The sequence below is a fragment of the Phalacrocorax carbo genome, chromosome 7 (genome assembly GCF_963921805.1).
Source record: "Phalacrocorax carbo chromosome 7, bPhaCar2.1, whole genome shotgun sequence".
In the NCBI taxonomy this organism is placed as follows: Eukaryota; Metazoa; Chordata; class Aves; order Suliformes; family Phalacrocoracidae; genus Phalacrocorax; species Phalacrocorax carbo.
In genome coordinates, this window is record NC_087519.1 from 12,709,268 (window position 1) to 12,734,218 (window position 24,951).

General features: G+C 40.4%; 1 protein-coding gene across 1 annotated transcript in view; it reads left to right on the top strand.

Annotated features, from left to right (window-relative positions):
* Positions 1 to 24,360, top strand: part of FBN1 (fibrillin 1) — a 161,760-nt gene extending 137,400 nt beyond the window's left edge. The window contains exons 47-66 of the mRNA XM_064456363.1: positions 468 to 584; positions 992 to 1,120; positions 1,394 to 1,513; positions 1,967 to 2,092; positions 4,091 to 4,240; positions 6,629 to 6,694; positions 7,433 to 7,549; positions 7,936 to 8,055; positions 9,667 to 9,789; positions 10,216 to 10,347; positions 10,958 to 11,083; positions 11,632 to 11,838; positions 12,422 to 12,547; positions 12,768 to 12,890; positions 13,763 to 13,879; positions 14,673 to 14,801; positions 15,640 to 15,759; positions 19,121 to 19,352; positions 20,442 to 20,616; positions 23,082 to 24,360. Of these exons, the coding sequence (XP_064312433.1) occupies positions 468 to 584; positions 992 to 1,120; positions 1,394 to 1,513; positions 1,967 to 2,092; positions 4,091 to 4,240; positions 6,629 to 6,694; positions 7,433 to 7,549; positions 7,936 to 8,055; positions 9,667 to 9,789; positions 10,216 to 10,347; positions 10,958 to 11,083; positions 11,632 to 11,838; positions 12,422 to 12,547; positions 12,768 to 12,890; positions 13,763 to 13,879; positions 14,673 to 14,801; positions 15,640 to 15,759; positions 19,121 to 19,352; positions 20,442 to 20,616; positions 23,082 to 23,471 (2,945 nt within the window). The 3' untranslated portion in view covers positions 23,472 to 24,360. The remainder of the gene's footprint in view (positions 1 to 467; positions 585 to 991; positions 1,121 to 1,393; positions 1,514 to 1,966; positions 2,093 to 4,090; positions 4,241 to 6,628; positions 6,695 to 7,432; positions 7,550 to 7,935; positions 8,056 to 9,666; positions 9,790 to 10,215; positions 10,348 to 10,957; positions 11,084 to 11,631; positions 11,839 to 12,421; positions 12,548 to 12,767; positions 12,891 to 13,762; positions 13,880 to 14,672; positions 14,802 to 15,639; positions 15,760 to 19,120; positions 19,353 to 20,441; positions 20,617 to 23,081) is intronic.
* Positions 24,361 to 24,951: the final 591 nt, after the last annotated feature.

Here is a 24,951-nt window from a genome sequence, read left to right on the forward strand (position 1 = left end):
ATAGATTAATATTGCAGTGCAGCAATTTTATACAGCCTACTTGTTAACAGAGTAAGTGAAGGGTAGATTTCTTGCCAGAAAAGTGCTCTTTTCAGAAACAGAGTCATCTTCATGAAGAAGGAAATTCTGTATTTAACCTGTTCACAGCTGTTAGTGTAGTGTGTGTCGTCTGAGCAAGATGAGGAGACTTCAGAATGCTTATGGCTAAAGATATCTTAGAATTCCTTTGGGAAGGGTGAGATAGGAGCCACAGTAAGATAAATGATTGTTGGCCCCTTGATTATTTTTGTAGATGTTAATATCAAGTGCATAAACCTGTGTACTCTTTTTGGGAGACAGGGCAATCTTTTTCCCTTCTGTTCACTCTGTTGGCAGTGGATTATTTCTTTTGCCTGTGGGATAGCTACAGGCTTTCCATTCCCCATCAGTGATTAAAATCCTTGCTGCTTGTTTTTTCTTCTTTGTAGATATCAATGAGTGTGAGAGAGATGCCTGTGGCAACGGAACCTGCAGAAACACCATTGGCTCTTTCAACTGCCGCTGCAATTTGGGGTTCATCCTCTCACACAACAATGATTGCATAGGTAAGGAGTGCTGAGACCAGTTGTGTGTTTCTAAGACTTTCTACTTCTAATGAAAGTACCATTAGTATCATCTTCTCTATTGCGTTGGGATTGCACCTTGCATGGTCTGCGTGATTAAAGACGAAAAACGATTTCTTCGGTCTGAAAAGGCCTCTTTGATTATGCACTCCTACTTTTCTACAGCCACTTAAATGTTTGCATGTGATACACGCCATTCCTTTTTTCACTCTTGCTTTGACAATTTTACAATATACACCAATATTGGTATTTTCCCCTCAGTTGCCTTTGAAATGGGACTATTTGTTTTCTCAGTTACTGTGCCAATACAGTGTAAACAGAAATCTCACCTACCCAATTTCACTTCTTGCAGGTGTTTGTTAAATATGTTTCAATGTTATTTTTCTTAGATGTGGATGAGTGTGCAAGTGGAAATGGAATGCTCTGCAGGAATGGTCAGTGTGTGAACACAATTGGGTCCTTCCAGTGTCTTTGCAATGATGGCTATGAGGTGGCTCTGGATGGAAGGACTTGTGTTGGTGAGTGCTTTCTTTTGGGGTATAAAAAAGTGCAGCAAACCTTGAGGAGATATTCTTAGTAAAACAGTAGAAGAGGTCAGAGAGAACTGCCACGTTGGCATCATTGTAGCTAGCAAAAGAAAACAATGACAAGAGGATGAGAAGAGGACTATTTCCCTGCTCCTGGGAAGTTCCACCATCAGTTTGACGGAATCAAAATTAAAGCAGCCTCACCCAGAGGTTTACTGAGATAACAGCAATTATCTCAAACAAATTGTCTTTCTTTTCTTTCAGATGTCAATGAGTGTGCACTGGAGCCTGGAAAATGCTCACCAGGCACGTGTCAGAACTTGGATGGGTCATTCAGATGTATCTGTCCTCCTGGATATGTCCTGCAGAATGACAAATGTGAAGGTGTGTATAGAACAATCCTCCTTCTGTTATGTTTCCTAACTACTCACAGTTGTTACCACTTTCCTCTGTGTCTAAACATGAGTAATATTTAGTCTTTTGTGGCAGTGTACAGTTCTGAACTGTAGCTACTAGTAAGTCACTCACTTGCAGAAAAAGTTTCACCAACTTTTGTCTGAACCAGAACTACCTGATCTGATCCCAAGAAAAATCTAATCCCAGGCTGTTTGTTGATGGTACATTGCTGAAGTTTGCCTACTGCATGAGGATTTGAAAACTAACCCTAGATTTTGCACCTGAGTTTTTTGTTTCTCTTTCTGTCTGTTCCTTTTTGTTTGACCTTTTTGTTTTTCAAGTCTGTTAGATATCAGTGATGATGTAAGGTTATATTTTATGTAGTACAGCTGCCAGTGTAGACATTTTTATTTCTCATCTTTTTAATTACTTTTCTTACAGACATTGATGAGTGTGTGGAGCAACCAGAAATTTGCGCCCTGGGCACATGCAGCAACACTCCAGGCAGTTTCAAATGTCTGTGTCCAGAAGGTTTTGTGTTGTCTTCCACAGGAAGGCGATGCCAAGGTAAGTTCATTCCTATTTTCTGGAATTACAGAATTTGTTTGATGTTTTATAAAAGCCTTGTTAGCTGCCTGTTTCTAATATAATGAGGAGGCTCTGGACTCAAACAGTGTTTTTCACAAGGAAAACATGATAATTCTGTAGTTGGGGCCAGGTTCTGTCTTGCCCTAACATCTGTTTGTCATTAAAGAGAACATTGCAATAAATGGGGTGAAGATAATGTTAAATGCACCAGGTTAAGTGAAGAAATTATGTTGCCCTGAAGCCCTTTCTTGCCCTGGAAGAAATGTTGAGGCTACCTGGACTCTGAATAGACTGTGACATGTCTGGAATAGAGACAGAGCACAAACACAGTCAGGGGACTACTGCAATGCTAAAGGCAGCATTTACAGGAATAAGGCTGTTCATAGTACCTATCAAATTCTCCATAACACTTATTATATGCTATTCCTCTCCACAGATGTGTGGGTGGGAAAAAGATTGATGGAAAAAATATGCAGTGTTGCGTGGACAATAAGTACTTATCTGCCTAGAAAAGTCTGAAGCGTCTTTTGGCTTCTAGATTACCGCATACACTGTTCAGAGCCTAAACATGGGTACTAAGACAGAGATCAGATGCTAAAAACTGAACATCTAGTAATGAAAAGCCACAGGTTAGTTTATTTTATTTTGTGGATAAAGAACAAGCACGGCAAATTAGGGAGTGAGTTATTTTAAAGACTTAGGAAATTATTAAATAGATACATCATTAAATGCCCTATATACAGTGTGCACGGTGGGAACCACTGGTGAGTAAGACTTTTATAAGGACCTCTGTAGTTATGCTTGGCACAGAATGGTGGTGCTTGTTGACACCATAGTGAGTTCTTCACTTCACAGTGGGCTAAATGAAATTGTGGTTTTGGTAAAAATGGATCCAACCTGCAGTAAACATTCATCCAAGTCTCCAAACCACCATGCAGTTTGGCAGCGTTACCTCACTCAACTTCAAGAAAGCAGCATGGCTGTTTTAGCTGTGCTTTTATAGCTTATATAAATGAGATTTCTTCAGTCTGAGGGTATTATTCTCTTCAGATAAGGAAAAAAATATCACAGAAACCCCCAAGAAACAAAACAATAAAAAAGGATGCAGCCTAATCTTCTCCTTTATGAAAACACACCGCTATTTCACACATAATATCAGAGGAAAATGCAGACTTGTGTGTGTGAACTTCAAGTGTGCTTCTCCCCATCCCCTGAAGAAGACTGGTTGTTTTAAAGTATCTCAGGCCAAACAAGGTTTTTTTTTAAACTTGCCATTACCTAGGACTTCTGTAAAATCTGGACATTGCCCAGCATTGATGCTGCAGCCAGAAAATGGGATGAGCAGCTGCTTCCACATCTGTCCTGTTGCTGTCCCCCTGCCAATGCAGGGAGCTGCCAGCTCTCTGCCTGCTGGATGCTTGTGGTCTGTGATCTCAGCTCTGCTCCAGCATCCCAGTTACCCAGCATACAGGAGTAAAATGTAGTGCCACTGGACCAGTTTTCTTTGTGTGTATCACAGAGAAGAATGAGGGAGGAAAGCCCTACTGAAAATTGCCTTTCATTTTAACACTACACAGTATTTTCATTGCATGTTGATTAAAATCTCTTGATTCAAGTGATTCTTGCTATTAATAGAATATAAATAAATTAAGCTAGTATTCCATTTTTACACAGAGGAGTGAGGATAAGAGGGGAGTAGAGCCCTTCCACCTCTGCTGGATAAAAGAGAAACCCCCCTCCTTTTCAATGACTCAAGTAGAACATGTTATCCCATAGCTTTCCTTTACTGTGGTAGAGAGCTCCCCTCCCTCTTCAGATCTTCCCCAGTCAGAGACAATAATGGTCCGTCTTCGATAGACTCAGATAGAAGTTGGGTGTTTTGTTTGGGGGGATCTCCTGTAATTTTTCAGTTAACCCCTTTAAATGAAAACTATGCCAAAGTATATAACTGCTCATAACAAGTTTTTCTCCATGCAGATCTGAGAGTAAGTTACTGCTTTACCAAATTTGAAGATGGAAAATGTTCTGTGCCGAAGTCCCGAAACCACTCCAAACAAGAGTGTTGCTGTGCCTTGAAGGGACAGGGATGGGGAGATCCCTGTGAACTCTGCCCAGAGGAAGCAGATGGTGTGTATTGACTAGTTTACCTTAATGTCATTGTAGCCTCTCAAAACTGAAAGAGGATTGGGATTCTTACAAGAAGGAATTAGGAAAGATAATTTTCTGGAGGTGTTTAACACTAGCAATTGTGATTGCTTTCTGTAAAGCAGATGCCATTGCAGTCTCAAAAACTATATTTCTTGCATAATCCAGTCTCAAGCATATTCCTTGTTTGCTTATGGATTTCTTAGTATGATTAGGTGCTGAGTATTGTAGCATTTTGCTCTGGAGGTGTCACATACTGAAAGCAGAAAGTAGGAAGTCCTTGATAGGCTCTGAGTAGAAATACGTGCAAGACAAATAGAATTCATCTAATTGTAAATAATTATAAGAAGGGGCACCATAAACATGAAATCTAATTAAAAAACAAACAAACAGTCAAACTAGGTTCACATCTGACTGTTACATTTTGTGACTACATTTTGTTATTAAAAAAAATATCTAGATTTGCAATCTTGTCAATATGAATGGCTTGCAAAAATAGCAGAGAATGACAAAACACAGGCCTCAATGCAGGAAAGCCTCCCTGGACTGTTGCTAAAGAATCACTTTCCTTTGTTAGCATCCTTTGTAAAACTGAGTAACTAGGCATCAAGCAAGTCAACAGGCCTTTGTACTATCATGGTGCAGTTTGCTGAACGGACTTTAATTCATGCTGACAAATGTGGTTAACAGCATTACTGGTTTCAGCAATACATTGATACAGTTTATTTCATCAATAAGTCATGTAGATGTTTTGCAGACAATCCTTACAAAAGCCAAGGGAAGAAAAGAGAATCAGATGTGCCAGTTGCAATATTCCTCCTAGGCTTATTGCCTGTGCATGTTTCATTCTGTTGCCCCGGAGCATTTGAACCAAAGTCAGTTGGAAAAGCATGGTATACATTGCAACATATCCTTGAAGTGTCAGCGCATAAATTTTTCACAGTCCAGACCATTCTCAGAAGATGATATCAAGGCCCTTTTTCTCATCTGTTAAAAAAGGAATAGCTTTAAGATGTCTGAGTCTGGGAAATTTGTGTCTTGGCATGTCATGGACAGTGGAATTGTTTTGGGTTGTTTTTTTTTTTAAATACTCAGTTGTTGTCTCATGCATGTTCTCCATCGTCTGGTATCTGAATGCAGGCTGGTAAGCTCAAGCACATGTGCCACCTGAGTCTCCTTCCAAAGGCTTGAGCAGGTTTTGTGCTGCAGAGCTGCACAGGGCTGAGTTTCCCACTCAGAGCCTAGCAGTGTGCCAGATACTTTGTTGCTTTCAGTGCCCTGTGCATCTACATTTAGTTCTACTGTGTTCAACTTCAGCAAAGATCAGCTGATATATTTCAACTAAAGAAAGTGTAGCTGTTGTTATGTCTGTGAATGTATCATACTGCTGCGCTGTAAACCTCTTTGCAGCCTACTGGATTTGCAAAAGAAAAAGTGAAATCTTGTCAAGGGTTCTGTGATGTTCTGAGCATGGTTAGTAGAGAATATGCTGAGCAGCATCTTGAGATGGTTTAATTTGCAGTCCTGTGTCCATCCATCTGCTCAAGATACAATTTAGAGGGGAGAGACGGAAGGTTAGTTTCAGTTGCAAGACTTGTATTTTTTTCTGTGTGTCAGGCCCCAAACTAGAGGAGTTTCTGAAGCTGAAGGGCCTTTATGATTACATGCATCCTCATTGCACTTTGGGCCACCACAGTGGAAATTTATGATTTCTTATTTATTCTAATGCCAAGAATATACCAGGTGATTTGCATAGGTAAGGAATTACATGCTTTCTGCAACAAAAAATAGAGAATGCCTTTTTCTCCAAAGACTTATATCATCTTTAAATAGTCAAGAACCACAGAGAAAACCTTGTGGAATTGGAAACTGAGTGGTGATTTCACTCTAAGCTGAACCTGGAAATTTAACTCTCAGCCTCTACCTATAATAAAATTAACAGTTACTCTAGAACTAGAGATTGGCATGCTTTAAGGAGCTACTAACTGATGACTACAGATTAAATTGTGTCTTCAGAAAATGTAGGAAATCTTTCATTTACAACAGAAAAGTGGGCCGTCACTAGTATTGATACTTCTAAAAGGGAAATACTGCATTAGCTTGCTCCTTAAAGGAAGTTAAATAATGCTAATTATTCGGAGGATTTTACATATATACATAGGGGAGATCAGATGAGATGTAAAGTGAGCACACAGTTTTTACATGAATGTAAGATTAAATTATCAGTTAACACATTTACATACTATATTTCTAGATCTGAACACGAGGATGAATTGGTATCCGTGGTTACTTGTGTTGCTCATAGGTAATGCTGATCGCCAAGATAGAACGTAACATATGGTTTGAATTTTTATTTTTTTTAAATTACAGAGGCATTCAGACAGATTTGTCCATTTGGAATTGGCATCCTTGTTGGACCAGGTGACGCAAGACTGGGTAAGTGCCTGAACAGCACAATGCTGTAGTTGCATCAGTATGCTGTTATCTACCTATAAGCCATTCTCCCTTTCAATTGAGGATAACACCTCTGCAACTATTTCCAAAAGCCATGAATTGTGGAAACTTCTATACATTTTTTTTCAATTACTTATACCAATTTTAAACTGAAGCTTGAATTTCTCATATATCAGAAATTAAACTTCTTTTAGAGTAGCATATTTGGCTTTTTAATTTATGCTGAGCAGACTTGCTAGAAAACTTCTGTAGGATCTAGAGAATGAATCACGTAGCATACCTATCTTTTCTTACACAATCTATGTAGCCTGTTTACAGTAAATGGTTTTAATCCCCCTGAGTGCAAATAACAGTTTCCCAGATCCCTTCAGTACATGCTGTTCTCTCCCAAGACAAACAGTACTTCAGCCTTACTGGCAAAAGTTTTCATTTAAGGAGCGCTGTATGACTACTGCTTTTCATATCTACTCCTCTCCCTGTAGCCCCAGTTGGAGTGTTTTTTTAATCTGACATTTAGAATCAGTTGCTTTTCTGCATTCTGAAAGGTGGCTTGCAAGACAAATTCTGTGCCCTCATCCTAAAATATCAAAATTCAAATATTTAATATTTTTTTGTGATCTCAGGAATATTTCTCACCAGAACAACACTTGTTCTTTGAGAGAAGTCTAAAAGTACATTAAATCAATTGCACTTACTGTGTTATTTGTATTTCTGGTTAAGATGTGGATGAGTGCCTTGATCCAGATAACTGTAAATTTGGGCAGTGTATCAACACAGATGGGTCTTTCCGCTGTGAATGTCCATATGGTTACATCCTACAAGGAGCTCAATGCGTGGGTGAGTATAGCTGTTTCATCTTCCATTCTAAGGAATCTCCTGAACTGCTAAGTATGGCATTAAGGAGTAGTGGGGTTATGTCATTCAAATGTTGTGGAGTCTCCATCCCTGCTACTGCTTAAAACCTGTCAGGACAGGGCCTGAGCAATCTGCTCTAAGTTGGTCCTGCTCAGGCTGAGTGTTTGGCCCCAGTAACCTCTAGTGATCCCAAATTATCCTAGGACTCTATGACTCTAATTCGATAACTTAAGTGAGTTCTTGTATTTTGTAATTTTGTATTTTTTTGGTTGCACATCAACAAGGTAGATTTTATATCTTTTTGGTTGAGTATATAAGGTTGAATGCATATGAGCTATGTATTCTTGCCTTGATTTAATTGCTTGCAGATACTGATGAATGTGCTGTTGGAAACCCGTGTGGAAATGGAACTTGCAGGAATGTGGTGGGAGGTTTTGAATGCACCTGCGTTGAGGGATTTGAGCCTGGACCAATGATGACCTGTGAAGGTGAGACTCCAATGTGTTAAGGACTGTCATTGTAGTTGCGTGCTGAAACAGTTTCCTCATTTCAGAAACAGTTGAACAGAGTAAAGCAGCTTAAAAAAAAATATGATATTTGGAACAATGCATCTTTATCTGAAACAGAAAAATAAGTTCCTCCTTCCTGTATCCACTTTGAACTGTGATACCCTTTTCTAACTGGAGGTTACGTAAACAGGCTTTCAGGCAGCATCTTCTAAGGGACTGCCTGGAGTGGGGCATGTTGGGGTACGGTATCTCCAGAACAGTCCCCAGAAATGTTGCTTATTTTGTGTGTGGTTTTTGCTTACCTCCTAGATGAAAATAGAAAATGGGCTGCTTAGGTTTGTTAGGGAAGAAACAGGGAACAAAACAGAAAATATAAATAAAGTACTAGACAATTACCATGGTACCCCTATGTTGAATGTTTTTCATGCTTTGGTCTTTCATTTCAAAAATAATAATTTGAAAATGCCCAAAGAAGGGAGAGTAAGGAAGATCAGAGTTACAGAAGGGACATGCAGAAAATTAATTAGACTAGATTTTTTTCAGTGTGGAAAAGGTGCTTGAAGAGATACATGATTTAAATTTATAAAACCACAAGTGGTAGAGGTACCAAAAATAGAGAGAACATGTTAGACAAACCAAAGCAAATGTTTTTATATGCATAGTACTTAAGTTGTGGAACTCTTTGCTGCAGAATATTAGTGAGACCACAAGTATAAATTGACCCAGAAACAGATTGTACAAATTTATGTGGGAATCCATCAGTAGAAATTAAGCCTGAAAGTTTGTCACTTTTTGGCTGTGGAAGTCCTTAAATTGAGAGGCTGTATCAGGCTGCATACATGGTATGGTTTTTTTTATAATACTCTTATTCTGCTGTTACAACCAGGGACAGGAGAATGTCCTAGGACGTTCTGACACTCTCTTCTGACCCGACACAGCTGTTCTTAAATTATCCGCCACAATATATTTGTTCGCAAGCCCGTAAAAAGAATACTTCTATTTCTGCATCAGCTTGCCTTAGTTTTATGTACAGTTAGAGCTTCATTCACTTTCCTGTGGAATTCAGGTGAAAGTTCAAATTGCAGAGGAGTTGTTAGCAGAGTGCATAAACATCATTATATAGCAGTAGCCCATACTCAAGTAACCCAAAGTGTATGTAAATGCACGTCAAAGTAATGTTTCTAGTAAGGATATTGTTTTATGGAATTCAGTGTACATAGATGCTGAATTAGTGCATCTAGAATTTAAAAATAAACAGTCATAAAAACTGAGCCTAGATGTGGAAGAGATACAGTTTTAACTCGGACAGTATTTTGGCAGCATGGATCTGAAAATTATTTCCATTGGCTGCTTACCATTGAAGATATTGAAACTTCAGGTAGCTGTGCAAACATCCTGGCCTGTCTGGTGTCTGCTCCTGTACAGAAATCCATAATGAGTAGAACCGTGGGTCCCCAACTATTAAAATTTAGCCCTCAGTAAACTGGGATCTGTGGTATTCCCCATACCTAAAGCCTGTGCACTCAAGTCTGCTGAGTTTTACAAAAGTATGTTTCCCTTCTCCTATGGTCTTTGTTGCTCCAAATCCAGATGTCAATGAGTGCATTCAGAACCCTCTGCTCTGTGCTTTCCGCTGCGTGAACACTTTTGGATCCTACGAATGCAAGTGCCCCTCAGGGTATGTTCTGCGAGAGGACCGGAGAATGTGCAGAGGTAAAGCTCCTACCAGACTCTTGCAGTTATGAGATAATGATTTCAAGTTCCTGCAGGGGTAGGGCTCTGACTCACTGCACTATTGGGCCAGAGTTTTAATCTCAGGAAGTAACTGAGTCAGAAAGAATTTGGGATGAAATTCTATGGTTTGCATTATGCAGTTGATTGTATTAGCCCTGTCCTGCCCGTAAACTTACACATCTGCATAAAGTGAGGTCATATCAGATGATATGGTTTTGTTTTGCCCTGAAAATGGGCATTTGGGAGAAATCAATTTGCTCTAGGCTAGTATATCTGATGGTTAGTTTAGCACAATAAAAGTATGTGTAGAGTTTGATTATGATTGAAATTCCGAAGTCAGAATTTACTATTGTGAATTTCCAGGATTGTCTCTCTATATAATGAAGTCTAAACCTTGTGTTTTAGATCAGAATGAGTGTGAAGAAGGAATTCACGACTGTGACTCAAAACAGATGGAGTGCAAAAACCTAATTGGCACCTATTTGTGTATCTGTGGACCTGGTTATCAGCGCAGACCAGATGGGGAAGGTTGTATGGGTAAGTGACACTGAAGTGTTGAAGCTTGTGATACACACAGTTCCTCAGTAGAGCTGAAAATTTGGATTTAACAAAGTGTTAAGGAACTCTGAGGAAGAATTACACAACTACCTGTGTAATGGATCTACCGATGCTATACACACTTTGCTTCACTGTTCAAGTGTGCACACATATGGGCAGCAAATAGAAAATCTGGATGTGGCTGTCTTTACAGTCAGTTTGTACTGCTGCTGCTGAATTGGTCTGTCTGAAGAAAAAAGAATTGGGCCCATTGGTGTAAGTTTTTTATCTTGGTTAGTGTGAATGAGAGTAGATACGAATTGTTTTTAAACTTTGGATGGCATTCAGAAATGCAGCTGTAACTATGAAAAATTTTGAAAACCAATGAGGAATATATTGCAGAGAAAACAAATAACCAAATATATAATATGGTGAGCTAGATGGTCATCTTTCCGCTGAAAATTGAATCAAAGAGACTTTATTTAAAAAAAAAAAAAATGCCAGTTTAACCAGGCAGAATGCACAGCTTAAGAACTCCATACAAACTTCTCTAACCTGTATTAATCCACTTAATGGACTTGATTTTTGTCATATCACTTCATAAACACAGATGAGAATGAATGTCAGACCAAACCTGGGATCTGTGAGAATGGCCGGTGTGTAAACACAGTGGGAAGTTACAGATGTGAATGCAATGAGGGATTCACTGTCAGCGACACCCAGAACGAATGCCTTGGTAAGTCACACATTAACACCCTGGTGAACTATCACTTTGATAGCAGAAACTGTGGTTGAACTTAAACTTAGAAAGGTATAGTGAGTAAACATGCTCTTGAATTTACATGCCTTCAGGAAGGGGCCTTTTTAAGTAGGTGCCTCCTGCAAGTTCATTCTTCCCATGCTAACCTTATACTTTCTTCAGACAGTCTGGTTGAGTTGACTCGCTATGAAAGCTGACTCTTCGGTGGTTTCAGTCAGCTGGGAATTACTCTGCCTTTTCTTTGGTCCTGATTCTCAGCCAGTCCTTTTAATCTGGGTTCAGAAACGTCTATTTTTATAAGCATAATGTAACTTGTCTTCCACCTTTCTAAACTTCCTGTTGTCTTTGTTTCCTTAGACATTGTGCTCTCTCTCTTTCTGCTGGTGGTCTTTCACTCTCAGTTCCACAGTCCCAGGGTGAAGTATGCCCTTTCTTTTATATTTCTGACTAAATTCCTAATATCTCATGACCCTCTGGAGGTTGTCACTATTAGGATTCTCTGTGATGCATAATTTGTCTTTCAGACAACAGGGAGGGCTACTGCTTCACTGAAGTCTTACAAAGTATGTGTCAAATTGGATCAAGCAACAGGAACTCTGTCACCAAGTCTGAATGCTGCTGTGATGGTGGCCGAGGCTGGGGGCAAAACTGTGAGGTCTGCCCCTTCCCAGGCACCGTGGCCTTCAGGAAGCTTTGCCCTCATGGCCGAGGATACATGTCTAATGGATCAGGTACTGACTTTTCTGTTAAAGGGCCTCTTACACAATGTCAAATTCAGTGATAAATTATAAACTCTTTTTGCATATTTGAACACTGTGAGGTCCTAAATATTTTGGGTATCAGTCAAAATTTTCTGAGAGTTTTCATGTTGAGAGAGTACAGTCCTTTGGGAGGAGGGTGCATAGCCAAAGGCATCCATCCCAGCTTGGCAGAGAGTTATTTTGCGTGCTGGTTGACACACGTGCACTAGAATGGGTACACATTTGAGTGTATGTAGGTACAGATTAAGAGCTATTTCTGTACATGAAAGCAAAGTAATGTTGGATTTATGGAGGCTTTAATATATGGTTGGCACCAGTTGTTCACTTCCACTTAGGGCTTGTTCATTGCATTTGAAAGTTAGATTAATGCTTCATTCCCTATTTTTCCACGTAATACTACTCCTAATCTGTGCAACATTTCATTATTTTATGTAATCTGTTTTTTATTCTATGTAGGGTGTGGGTTTTTTTCATGTCAGGTCACAAGAATCTGTTGAACCTGTATAAGATCAGTTCTTGCCCTGCTTGTGAACTAGCCCTAATTTAATTGCAGATATTGATGAGTGCAAGGTTATTCACGATGTCTGCCGTAATGGAGAATGTATCAATGAGAGGGGATCTTACCGTTGTCATTGCAACCGTGGCTATACTACAGATATAACTGGCACTCTTTGCATAGGTAAGTTTTTCATTATGGCGTACATATATAAAGTTTATTGTTTTGCTAAGAGATAACTTGAAGAAGAAAATAAAAAGATTTTGAAAAATGAGAAAAGCAAAATGTCATTCATTAGAATGCTTTGGGGATTTTGATTTCCTTCTGTCTCCTAAGCATTTTGAAAAACTGCATCACAAATCTTGCTTATCAGCACTGAGGTATCTGGTTTTGCTTCTTCTAGATCTGAATGAATGTAATGAGTCCCCAAAACCTTGCAATTTCATCTGCAAAAACACAGAGGGGAGCTTTCAGTGTTCATGTCCGAAAGGGTACATCCTGCAAGAAGATGGGAGAAGCTGCAAAGGTAAAAATCAAGAAAAGAATTTACTGCAGAAATGCTGTGTTTCACAGGCAAATACCAATCCAAGGACATTCAAATGATGTAAATCTGTCTCCTTGGTTCACGTGAGTATTTCCACTAAAGACAGTGGAAGTGGCCTGCTGGTGTTTCAGTTAGTTTTTTGATAATCTGAATGAACAGTAGATCCACAGTAATTGGATGGCAGCTGATCTTAAGAAACTTTGTAACCAATAGCAGACGATTGGTCTTATTTTGGTAAGCGTGTTGGTTTAAGCTGTAATTTTCAGTGATAAATGTATGTTAACAGATGCAAAGATGAGTATGGTTTGCAGTGCAGTGTCCAACATCAACAGGGTTTTAACCTACCACCTCTGCAGCATGCTGAATAAGGAAGAGCAGTGCAGGAGAGATTTTGAAATGTTCATTATAATTACATTTATTTGTGCATCTTGGTAGCAAAGATCTGACTCAAACTGCACAAGTTAAAGCAGCAATTCTAAACTTGGCATGCGAAATGACAGTGTGCTTTGTCACTGTTTAAGTGCACTTAAATATTTCTTTTGGAGTAATAGCATGCTTCAGTGCAATACCGTTTTACAATCTGCCACTCATCAAGATGGTGACTTCCCATTTATTGACTGCAGTGAGAGCAGACATTTATTATGTAACAGCATCTAGTATAGCTCCCAAGTCCCATTTGTTACATGTGGGGCTTCATGTGAGAGGAACTGGAAGCAAGTGTGGAAAGTGATATGTAGATTCAAAAGACTTTATTTGATACCTTATTTATTTGCAATCACTTCTCTCTAAGTCCAGCGGAACTGTCAGGTCTTCCACAGGGAACATAAGTGAAAGCTGTTTTCTTGGTTTTTTAGATCTTGATGAATGTGCAACAAAGCAGCACAACTGCCAGTTCCTTTGCGTCAACACTATTGGGGGTTTCACGTGTAAATGTCCTCCTGGATTCACTCAGCACCATACAGCCTGCATTGGTAAGTGATGTGGGAATGTAGACGGAGATTTGGGATTTATTAGACTCTTATACCAGAAGCAAAGTAGCATGGAGGTGAAATCGGCTTCCTGAGAAACCAAATGGATATGTAGGCCAGGTTCTGATCCCAGTCCCACCAGAGGAGAAGATGCAGAGAGGCCCTCCCTTCTACCTTCTCTTGTTTTCATAATCTATGTCTTTGAATTTTGCAGTTGCAAGAATCAGACAGCAGAAACACCAATTTGTAGTTCTTGCCTTACCCTTTCTTACCCATTGAGCAAAAAAATAGTTACATTTCTGTTCTTGTAGTTCATTGCAGGACCCACATTAGAGGTCATGTCAAGGCTTCTTTAAACAGTAAGCATGAAACATACATTTCTGCAGTTGTCCTTTAAACACATACCCATTATATCTGTGGAAATGTTAAACAAAACTACTTCCTGCAAAACACTCCTTCTGCTCTGCAAGTTGGATCGTGCTTGTGGCAGTCTGATGATCCTATGGTACTGGTGTGAATTTGGGAGTATTTGAAGATTAGAACATCAAACTCCATATTCTTGGTGAAGGAGCTTCTCCCTTCCCATAGCTCTTCTTAGTGTTTTCAAATGAAAAAAAGAAGGTAATGTAAGCTCTCCTCCTGTAGTGCAAAGTAGAAAAATGGAGAAGGCAGTACAACAGCTACATTACTGATGTTGCTTTACCTTTTGTCACAAACTGTTAATTGTCATCATTGCTAAATGATCATCTTCACAACACAGAATAAAAAGTAACACTCAGGCTTTGGTTTCCTTCAGATAATAATGAGTGTGCTACTGAAATCAATTTATGTGGGGCGAAGGGCATTTGCCAGAATACGCCAGGAAGTTTTGTTTGTGAGTGTCAACGTGGCTTCTCACTCGATCAAACTGGGCTTAGCTGTGAAGGTAGGTACAACACAGTGCATTTAACTTGGCCTTCTCTTGCTTTCCTTCATCTTCTCTCAGCCATACAGTCATCCAAGGAAGGACCTATGGAGTAAGCACCAAAACCTATGGACTCAGCAGTGTAGATTGAAGGGGGATGGGGTATGGAAATGTACCAGCAAGGCAGTATTTCTCTCCATGGGCCTGAATAACTAGATATATTGCATGATTCTAAAGAGCTGGACAGATATTTTCTGAGGATACTTCCATTTAGCCTGGGATGTTTTAATTTAAGCATTGCAAGTTCAGCAAACTTCTGTTGCGTTCTGCATGGAGTTCTGAGGGACTCACCAAGAACAGGAAGTCTTCCATCTCCAAGGCAACCTGCTAAAGAGAGAGAGAGAGTTCAAGGGCTGCAGACTTTATTCCTCTGGGTCCCTAGAGCCTCTAGAGCCTTCTCCTGGGATATAGTTTAGTTTGCTTTGAAAAGAGATATCCTGGGATTCCTGGGCTGGATGCTTGGGTAGAAAGCAAGGGACTGTCTGCTGTGGAGCTGGGAGCCTTAGGAAAGCCTTGGGGGTCCCATATACCAATGACTCTCTGCTCCATAGCAGAATGCAAAAACTGAAAATTGTGGCTGAATTTGAACTTTCAGCCCTAACTTACTTGCTGTGGAGCCAGAAATCCAAACCTGAAAGGCCTGAAGTAGTCTCCCAGCACTGGTCAGGTTTCTGAAAGATCCTGAAATATACCTCTATGTGTATGATATATTAATATATTCATAATTTGTAACATACTTTTAAATATAGCATAATTTGAGCTTCTCTCCCAAAACTCAGAGCGTGTCTCACCTTTTTAGATGTTGATGAATGTGATGGAAACCACCGGTGTCAGCATGGCTGCCAAAATATAATTGGAGGATACAGGTGTAGCTGCCCACAAGGATATCTCCAGCATTACCAATGGAACCAATGTGTTGGCAAGTCACTTTTTAAATTCATACATTAAAATGCATGTTACCTTTGTTAGCAGCAAGAAGTGAAGTGCAATGGTGCAGTTGCTGTATTTTCTTTTTTTCTGATTATAATTTAGTAAGTTCAGCAGTTTCATCACAAATGTTGCCCTCCTGTGAAAGGCAGAGTGGATATGAAGCACCCAGTAGCCTATGTGCTGGATTGACAAGTGTTTAACCACAAAATTATCCTTGAGGGTGCTAAAGTTGTATTGATTTTTGAGGGAATTCTATTACTCTCTTACTCATGTGGTCTGAACAAAGGAAGTCTTACTCGGCTGTTCAACAGTCTCTGCTCAGACACAGGTACGTCTGAGAGATGAACCTGGGTTGAACCTGGCAGACTCAGAACCCAAAGTTTGGATTATTAAATTGTAAAATCAAACTTCTGGCCCAAAGCATCTAAAATTCTATTAAAATCCTACTTGATCTGTGCTTTTATCATTCTTACAACACCTACAGGGAAGGCTGCTGTGTTTAAGCCTCTTCTCTTTACAGAATTAACCATTTGTCATATTTCAGCAAAGCTGCTGCTCTTTGTCTGAAGATGCATCCTTGCAGCTTTGGGATACAGTTTATAACAAGTGCTTACAGGGCAATTCTGATAAATAACAAATGTTAGTGCTCTTTGTTTATGTTAAGAAGTAAATATGCTGGTGAATTAAAATGCTTATTTCTTCCCTATCTAAACTTTGGTTCTATCCCAAGTCTCTGAGCCCTCATAGATGGGGCTGCATGTGCAGAGCATTGATGCTGGATGTGACTTGAGCAGACAGAACCGGGAAGTCTGCAGAAGTCATGGGAAAAGTCTCTATACGTTTCAGCAATGTACCACGTGGCATATTCAAACAGGAGAAACATGAATAATTTTTTTCTCTAGTGACAGTTATGTGTGTTTTTAGTCACATTAAATGGGCTTCGTGCAAGCTAGTCTTGTATGGATACCGGAGATGTGTTTGATGACCTCTCTGAGAACAAAGGGCTTCATAACTCTTTGTTTGGCTTTCTTTGCTTTCAGATACATAAAAATGCTTTTGCTTGTTATCACTGTGGTGCTCTAGGGAGCTCTCTGCTTTTAATTATGCTTACCGAACCTCCTGACTTTTTATGCAGTCCTTGCTGTGATGTTTGCTTGTGCTCCAGTACGCTATGCCTGTAACACACAAGAGAATAAGGAAGGAGCGCAAACATATGGTGGTTTTGAATATTAAACAAACTAGCAGGTCTTAGAGCTAAATTGGAGTTTAATCTGCGGGGAGGGGGTGGGGGGTGGGGGGTGGGAAGGGGAGCAGCACTGCCACGTCTGGCTGCTGGAGGACATTGTGGAATCTGAAAAAGTGCAGCTCTCAGTTATGCAAAACATCTTGGCTGTTTTCAAGTTTTCCTGGGTGTTAGCATTTAACCAAGTGTATTTCCAAACCAGGTGTACACTGTTTTTCCAGCTTTTGAGCCCACTGACTACTGTTTAGATTTTATACAGGGAATATCAGTTTCAAAATGCATAAACCCTGGTATTTCCCCCACCTTGGCACCACAAATACTGATCACAAGAAACTTCACCAGGGAAAAATGCACTGAGAGCCACAACTGGGGAAAGACTCAGATAACAATTCCACCTTCTTGGACATGGGGCAGTCCAGGCAGAAACCCAAAACTTCAGAGAAGGAGGTTTGGTTTCCTCCATCCTCACAGCATCTCTCCTTCCTGCTGAAGCTTAGCATGACAGAGATGCATGTTGCAGAGCACAGGAGAGCAAGGCTGGTACCTGACAGCACAGCTTGCACCAAATCTGAGGCTCCCATAACTGGGTTTTTTTCCACTTTTTTTCATATTTTTTCATCCAACAGTCACTCAAAATAAGGGAATTAAACGCACTAGCATCCACACTCTTGCTTCTGTGGAGCAAGGCGAAGTGAGCGTATCTCCTCTTGGTGCAGTAACTTTCTGTGGCCCAAACGTGCATTTATGATGTTGATATGATTTCTGTGTTAAGTGTGACCAATATTGAAACATTGCTCTAAGGTAATGGCAAAACTCCTACAGGCTTTGGTGACACATAATTCAGCCTCAGGTTTAAATACCCTGTGGTCTCCACATGTTCGCATTGTAACGTCTGTAATTGTATATGCTTAAGATACTTACCTAGATCTGCTGGGTGGACCACAGGGGAAGAATCGATGTAATAGGTTTTTCTGTGACAATTCCTTCATATTCCTTGGCAATCCCAAGTCTGCAAACAGTTTGTGTCTTTTTTAGCTTATTTAATGAAGTGTTCAGGGACTTTTGATGTTGCTGCAACACATATTTAGATAATCACTGAAGAATGCTTTGGTTCCTCCCTTGTCTTGTGCTGTGTGTGACTGCGTCCCTTGCCCAGGGAATTCTGTAATGCACCATGCCGTAAATCAGGCTGCAAGAAGCAAAGGCATTGCTTTTAAACAAAGAACAAGCAGCCACATTGTTTGGAAAAAGACAATAATGCTCTGAATTAGTACTTATTCTCCTGTAACCTGGATGCTTAGGTCAGAGATGCTGCTCTGTGCTTTACATTTTATCCATGCAGTGTCCAGATGGCATTCCTTATGCATGTGCACACACAAGCAATGTGCATGAGTCGCTTTATCACAGAAAACAGGAGAACAGCAGCATTCAGTATGTTTCGAAGCAATTTGCCACATCAGACAAAAAAAAAATCAGACCATCTACATTTTAAAAAACAGCCATTTACAGTAAACAAGCCTGAACCGACCTCAAACTCCTACAGTGCCACACTTGGAAGTTTGGAAGAGGGCTGGCTCAGAATGTGGCAGTCTTTTGTATCTACAGCTGCCTTTATTTTCACTTTACTTCTTGTTCCTGTATCTTACCTGTACCTCATATATAAATGTGAGTGTGTAGGGAGGGATTTTAAGTGCCTGGAAAAGGTGTCACAGCTTGATTCCTTACTCTTTTTCATTTAATATTTAATAGCATTATGAACATGGGATTACTGGACCAGATTGTTGGCTGTACAAAGTTTTATTCTTCTCAGTCGTTTCTGGAACAAAAATAAAGTTGCCTCCTCTGCTTCTCTGCTCTCCAGAGCATGAGCTGACGTGGCATGAAACATCTTCTGTAGAGTAGCCCAAATGTTGCTCTGTTGTATGGTTGTAGTCATCTCCTAGAGACCGCTGCCCTAGCCAAGGGTGAGGCCAAGCCCTGTTCTCCATTTCTGTCTGTCTGATGTGGCAGCATGTTTAGCAACAGTCAAACATGACCTTTCTGAAGGGGTAGGTTGGACTACACCTGAGAGTAAAAGTTAACATGGTATCTTCTGCTTCTTTTCCAGATGAAAATGAATGTCTCAGTGCACACATTTGTGGAGGAGCATCTTGCCACAATACTTTGGGAAGCTATAAATGTATGTGCCCTACCGGATTTCAGTATGAACAGTTTAGTGGAGGTTGCCAAGATATCAATGAATGCGGTTCTGCGCAAGCCCCATGCAGTTATGGTTGTTCAAATACTGAAGGTGGCTATGTCTGTGGATGTCCACCTGGTTACTTCAGAATAGGACAAGGGTAAGGGATTCTCATTTTAAACTAACAGACATAAAGGGGACATAATCCGCTCCCTTCTCTGTAGTGTGGTGCAGCAGAACCAGGGGGATTGTCACTAATAAAAGAGGGATAGGATTGTGGAGATGAGGGAGGGGAAAGGTAACCAAGGGAAGGGAGCAACATGGTTTTAATGCTTAGTGAAATTTGGTCAGGGCTACCAGGTTCAATCATATCTTTTAAGCTACTGCTTTCACCTCTCTCCTGCACACCCCAGCAGCTAGCAAAGTCCTCTGAGCTTGCCACTTGGGAGCTCACAGCCCTCGCTGTGATTTGTGGTGTATCACTCATCTCCTTTAAAAGAAAATACAAACAAACAAACAAAAACCAACCACCAAAAAAAAAAAACAACCACCCCACACCACCAAAAAAGCCCAAAAAAACCTAACCAAAAAAAAACCAAACCAAAACACCCACTACTAGCTCCAAAGACAAATGATAATATACAAGTGGCATCACCCACTTGGAATAACAATTCTGTATGCTCTTATGTTCTTGTATCTTCCATATTCTTCTGAGTTCCAAATGAATAAATTTTTTTTTAGTAAATGTTTGCTTTATCAAGAAAAACAATTTCACTTGCTTCTGTGTAAGTGTTAGGGCTGTGCATCATGTAGGACCAAGCAATTCAAATGGAAAGCAGAAAGGTTGTGGCTTAAATTTTAGAAGTGACTAAAAGCTTTGGGATACATTACGACAGACCTTGCTTTTCAGATTTTTCAGCAGTTTCTGAAAATCTGTGTCTCTTAATGTGTTCCAGGTTGGATGACAGAAATTACTAACAACTTCTCAGAGCTTAAGCCTGTGTTTTTAAAACTGTTAAGTATTGGCAGGTTTCTCTTAGGCAAAGCCTTATGGAGCCAAGTTCCTGAAATCAGAGGTAGCTGCATTGTGATTCAGTGAGAATTTTGCCTGTTGACTTCAGCAGAAATTTTTCCTAGGAAATGAATGCAGCGTAATTGCCTTATTATTTGTATTCAGTGTCCCCCAAATTCAGCTTTTGATAAGATCTATGTCTCACTGGAATTAATTTTTAATTTCTTCTTTCCTCAGACACTGTGTTTCTGGAGTGGGGCTAGGCAAAGGTCAAGGACAAGAGCTTTCACTCAGTGGAGAAGTAGATGACAACTCCCTCTCTCCAGAAGCTTGTTATGAGTGTAAAATCAATGGCTATCACAAGAGAGGAAGGAAGCGCAGAAGCACTAATGAAACTGCAAATGAAGGAGAGGTAACTGACTCTTTTTTGGAGAAAGGGTTTGCGGTTGTCTTGTGAAAGCCAGTCTCAGACGGAGGTGTGCCAAGAGACAATCCCACAGGAAAAATGTACACCCCAAACAAATTTGACCAAAGAGCTGATTTTGGATGTCAAGTAGTCTGTGTGGGGGCTTTCTGAAATTGTTCACTGTCATTAGGCAAAGGTCATCCTCTGCAGTCCCTGCATACCTAATATCTATGTCGCATCAAACACTAAAATAAATCCCCATCCAGGTGTCTAGAGAGCAGTCCACTCATCAGCAAAGCAGGCTCTTGATGTCAGAGGACGGCGGGTATGTAAAACATTTGTGTGACCTGGTGGCCAGAGAGGCAGGATGCGTTGGTCAGGGTGGATGTGGATCCTGCCAAGCAGTGCCGTGTCACGTGTCCGGGGCTGGAGCCCTCTCCAAAGCAAACACAGAGCTGTGGAAGCGAACACCTCACCTGGAGGGAGTCCAGGGCTGCAGCCCTTCCTGGGGCTTGTCCAGACCCTTGCAGTCAGTCACTCAGGTTGCCATCCTGTGGCCAAGGCTGCCAGCAAGGCTGCACACAGCGCTCACCACTGACCCGGGCAGCAGAACGGAGGCAGAGCTTCATTTGTTATTGCTAGGAAGTTGCTGGGACAGCGGCAGGTCTCCATTTGCCTCCGATGGCATAATTGTGTCAGTGAAATGCTTGTCATCTATTGTGATGCTCACACAGGTGCACTTCTTCCTAGCTGTTGTCACTGGCTTTTTTTAAATTAACCAAATATTAATAAGTGGTTTCAGCACTTATATTTATATGAAGCTAGTCTGCTGTGTGATGTTTTGTCTTTATGCAAAGGATAGACATCCCTTTTCACTAATCCTTGGGGAGGTATTTTCCTTTAGTTCTTAGAAAGGTTTCTCAAAAAAGCATTAAAGTAAATCCTTTGCCAAACTCCCCCTGCTGGGGTTTGTTCCAAATTGATCGCAATAGTGAGACAATGGGATGGAGGTGGTTATAATTCTGTTTGTTATTCAGCTAGGCTTCCAGCACCACACCAACCAGACAAGTGCAGAAGTTGTGATAGAAACATGATCTTGTAATGTGTAATGTTACTGTAGCCCCTGTTGTGCAAAATTCAAACTCCTTGTATTACGTAAGGAGTCCCACATTGGCTTATTTCAACTTCTTGCAATAAAAAGTCAGTATTGCCCAGTCTGGTCATCCAGTCCAATGTTCAGTCCAAGTCACTGGATTTAAACCTTATTGTTCACGTTAGTTATACACAGGCTTCAGCAAACTGTAAACAGCTTATATTACCAAGTCCATGGTCATTTGACTTCTCACTTCTTCATCCAGTCTAAGATTACAGTGATGTTACAGGAGAAGGGATCTGCCCTGACCTGGCCAGAGAAGCAGCAGGTCATGGCAGTTCTCTAGACTGTCAGGTATTTGTCATTCAGCTGAAAGTATGTGTCTGGCTATGCAAACGCGTGTATTGCGTTCCAAATATAACCAAGAGATACTGAACACTCTTGTAAAATGTTGCCACACCACCACTACCCTGAGCTAAATGTCACCTGCACTCTGCTCACGTGTATGTGCTGAACAGCTTGCTTTTCAGGCACAAATACAGGGGATTAGGGAGCCTGTTAGCTGTTTGCATTAGGTGCTCAGTGCATGGTGCTCTGCTAATACAAGAAGACAGGAAAGTGCTTTTGCCCAGAAGAGTGTGCACATTTGATTTTGGGCAGAGTCAGGTCTTCAACTGTGTTTCTTCAGTGCATTTCAGTACTCCCTGTGATTAGTGCTGGATCTGTCTCAGAGGCAAGGTAGAGCTTCCGTTGCTTTCCAAATTAAAACGTTACAGCTGATGTGCTGTCTGAAACGTTATCATTCTGCCACTGCAACGTGACTCATGCACAGGGAACTCGGGGAGCCCAGTTACCATCACTCAGAGGTGAGGGGTGATGCTGCTTTTCCAGTACCCCACTGTACCCGCAGGCCACCCTGGCTCCATGCCTAAACAAAGTGAATCTTGCAAAGCAGAAAACTCCCACCTAAATGTTGTGCCTCCCCTACAGACCCTGCTCTCTTCTGCACATTGTTGTTCAGGTTAGCTTGTGGTTCCCCTGACAGCGAGGAGGAGTATACCTTTGCTGCCCTTGTTGTAGGAGACTGGTTGTGGTCTCCAAGCAGGGAGAGGATTTTTGTCAGGCAGTGGAACCCATACGCAGAAACTTTCAGTGCCTGTCTCAGGCTCCCATTACCCACGCAGGGACAGTGACAAAGACCTTACTTTATCCTAACAAGTCCTAGGCCCATAATAGTGGATATGACAGATGATATTACAGACCTCCTTTTAAATATTATTTCATTAATAATGAATGATCTGGGTAAGAAATACATATGCAAAGGCACATACGAAATGCTCTTTGACAAAGCCAACTAACATCATTTGTTCTTCTGCAGGATCAGCGAGAGCTGGAGTCGCCAATCAGTCTCGCCAGCTGGGATGTTGAGAAAGCAGCAATCTTCTCCATCAACATCTCGGATCTCAGTAACAAAGATCGCATCCTGGAACTGCTTCCTGCCCTCACGACACTGACAAACCATAACCGATATTTAATTGACTCTGGAAATGAAGATGGTTTCTTTAGAATCAATAAGAAGGACGGGATAAGTTACCTTCATTTCACAAAGAAGAAGCCAGTGCCTGGAAACTATTCATTACAAATCAGTAGTATTCCACTCTATAAAAAGAAGGAACTTAACCAGCTTGAAGAGAAACATGACAAAGACTACCTCAGTGGTGAGCTGGGAGATAACCTGAAAATGAAAATTCAGATATTGCTTCATTAATTCATCAACCAAAGACCAAATAATTAAACCAAAGATAGATAGGTAGGACTGAATATTCCTCCCAATCAGATTCTCCATATCATAGGTACAATCTTACATGAGTACATTTGTATGAATGAGCACTATTATATTATTACATAAACAAGGTACAGGATGAATACCCTAGCTCAAAACAACCACTTTCTCAGGCTTTTAAGTGTAGCTGAGCTACCTTGATATGTTGAATCTTGAAAACTGGGACTTTTATCATTGGAAGTTGGCCACTGATGCTGAGACACATCATCATTTCAGCAGAGGTACAAGAATGTGCTTTCAACTGATGGACAGCTCTATTTTTGTAATTCTTAAACTTCGCTTCTCCAACTACAACTTACTAGGTCAGCCATTTATGATATCCGTTTGGTGCTAGTAAATTTTCAACCTAGATTTATAAATGCACTGTAATATTTACACAACTTAGAAGCCAAAATTGCCATTATTCAGTCTAAATACTTCAATCAACCAAAGTTAGCTCAGTAGTTTATCTCAGTTATGCCTATAATACATTACATGTAAATTAAGTGTGTGTATACTGTAATCATGCTATTTTTATCAATGAAGCATTTGTAAACTAGATTAATAATACCCTTAATGTGAGGGTTTGTAATGGTGCTTATAAGACCAACTACTTGTTAACTGTATACACAAACCTGATGATAAAGTTTCTGTGACTTGCCAAAATGCACTGAGGTCAGTAGGGACCATTAAACATTCTCAAAAGTCAGATGACAGTCAGTGCCATCCTACACCATGACATTATGTAACGTGTCAAGAGTACCCATAGTCGTTCATATCAACAAGGGTTCAATGTCATAAACGTCACAATAAAACAGTTTTTTTTTTTAGTTTATTCTGTGGCCTTGTGTTCTTGCTAAAAGTGTGATAAACTGCATTCTTAAGTTTCAGGCATTATTGCTAGGGTTGGCTGTATATCTGTGTGCACAGGAGATTTCTTGAAGGTGTGGTGCAGCCATTTGCTCATTCTTCGTGCAAAGGAAGAGCAGAAGAAATACAGAAACCTTGACAAATCTAAACAGGAGTGGACCTCTGTCAGATTTTTGTGTGGCTCCAGAAAACATGTTAGAACATTTCCAATTATGTGACCTGAATAATCCTGTCAATAAGTAACACTGAGAGCCAAAACGTGCAGAAGTGGATGTTAAATCATTGTACAGAAAATATATTTAATTAATTTCATAAGTCTTGTTTGCTAAAACTGCCTTAAGATATTCCATTCTTCTACCCCTGCTTCAACAGCTTTTGTCAAGTAATCTATGACTGATAATAAAGGGATAATCCAATACCAAAAGCCATCACAAGTTGTAGCCGGGTTTTAATATCAAATGAATTATTTGATGATGCAGGTGTTCTTGTATACGCAAGTGCCGTGGTGCATCTTCTAGCAGCAGCAGAACATTGTACTGAGGTGTGATGGTATAAA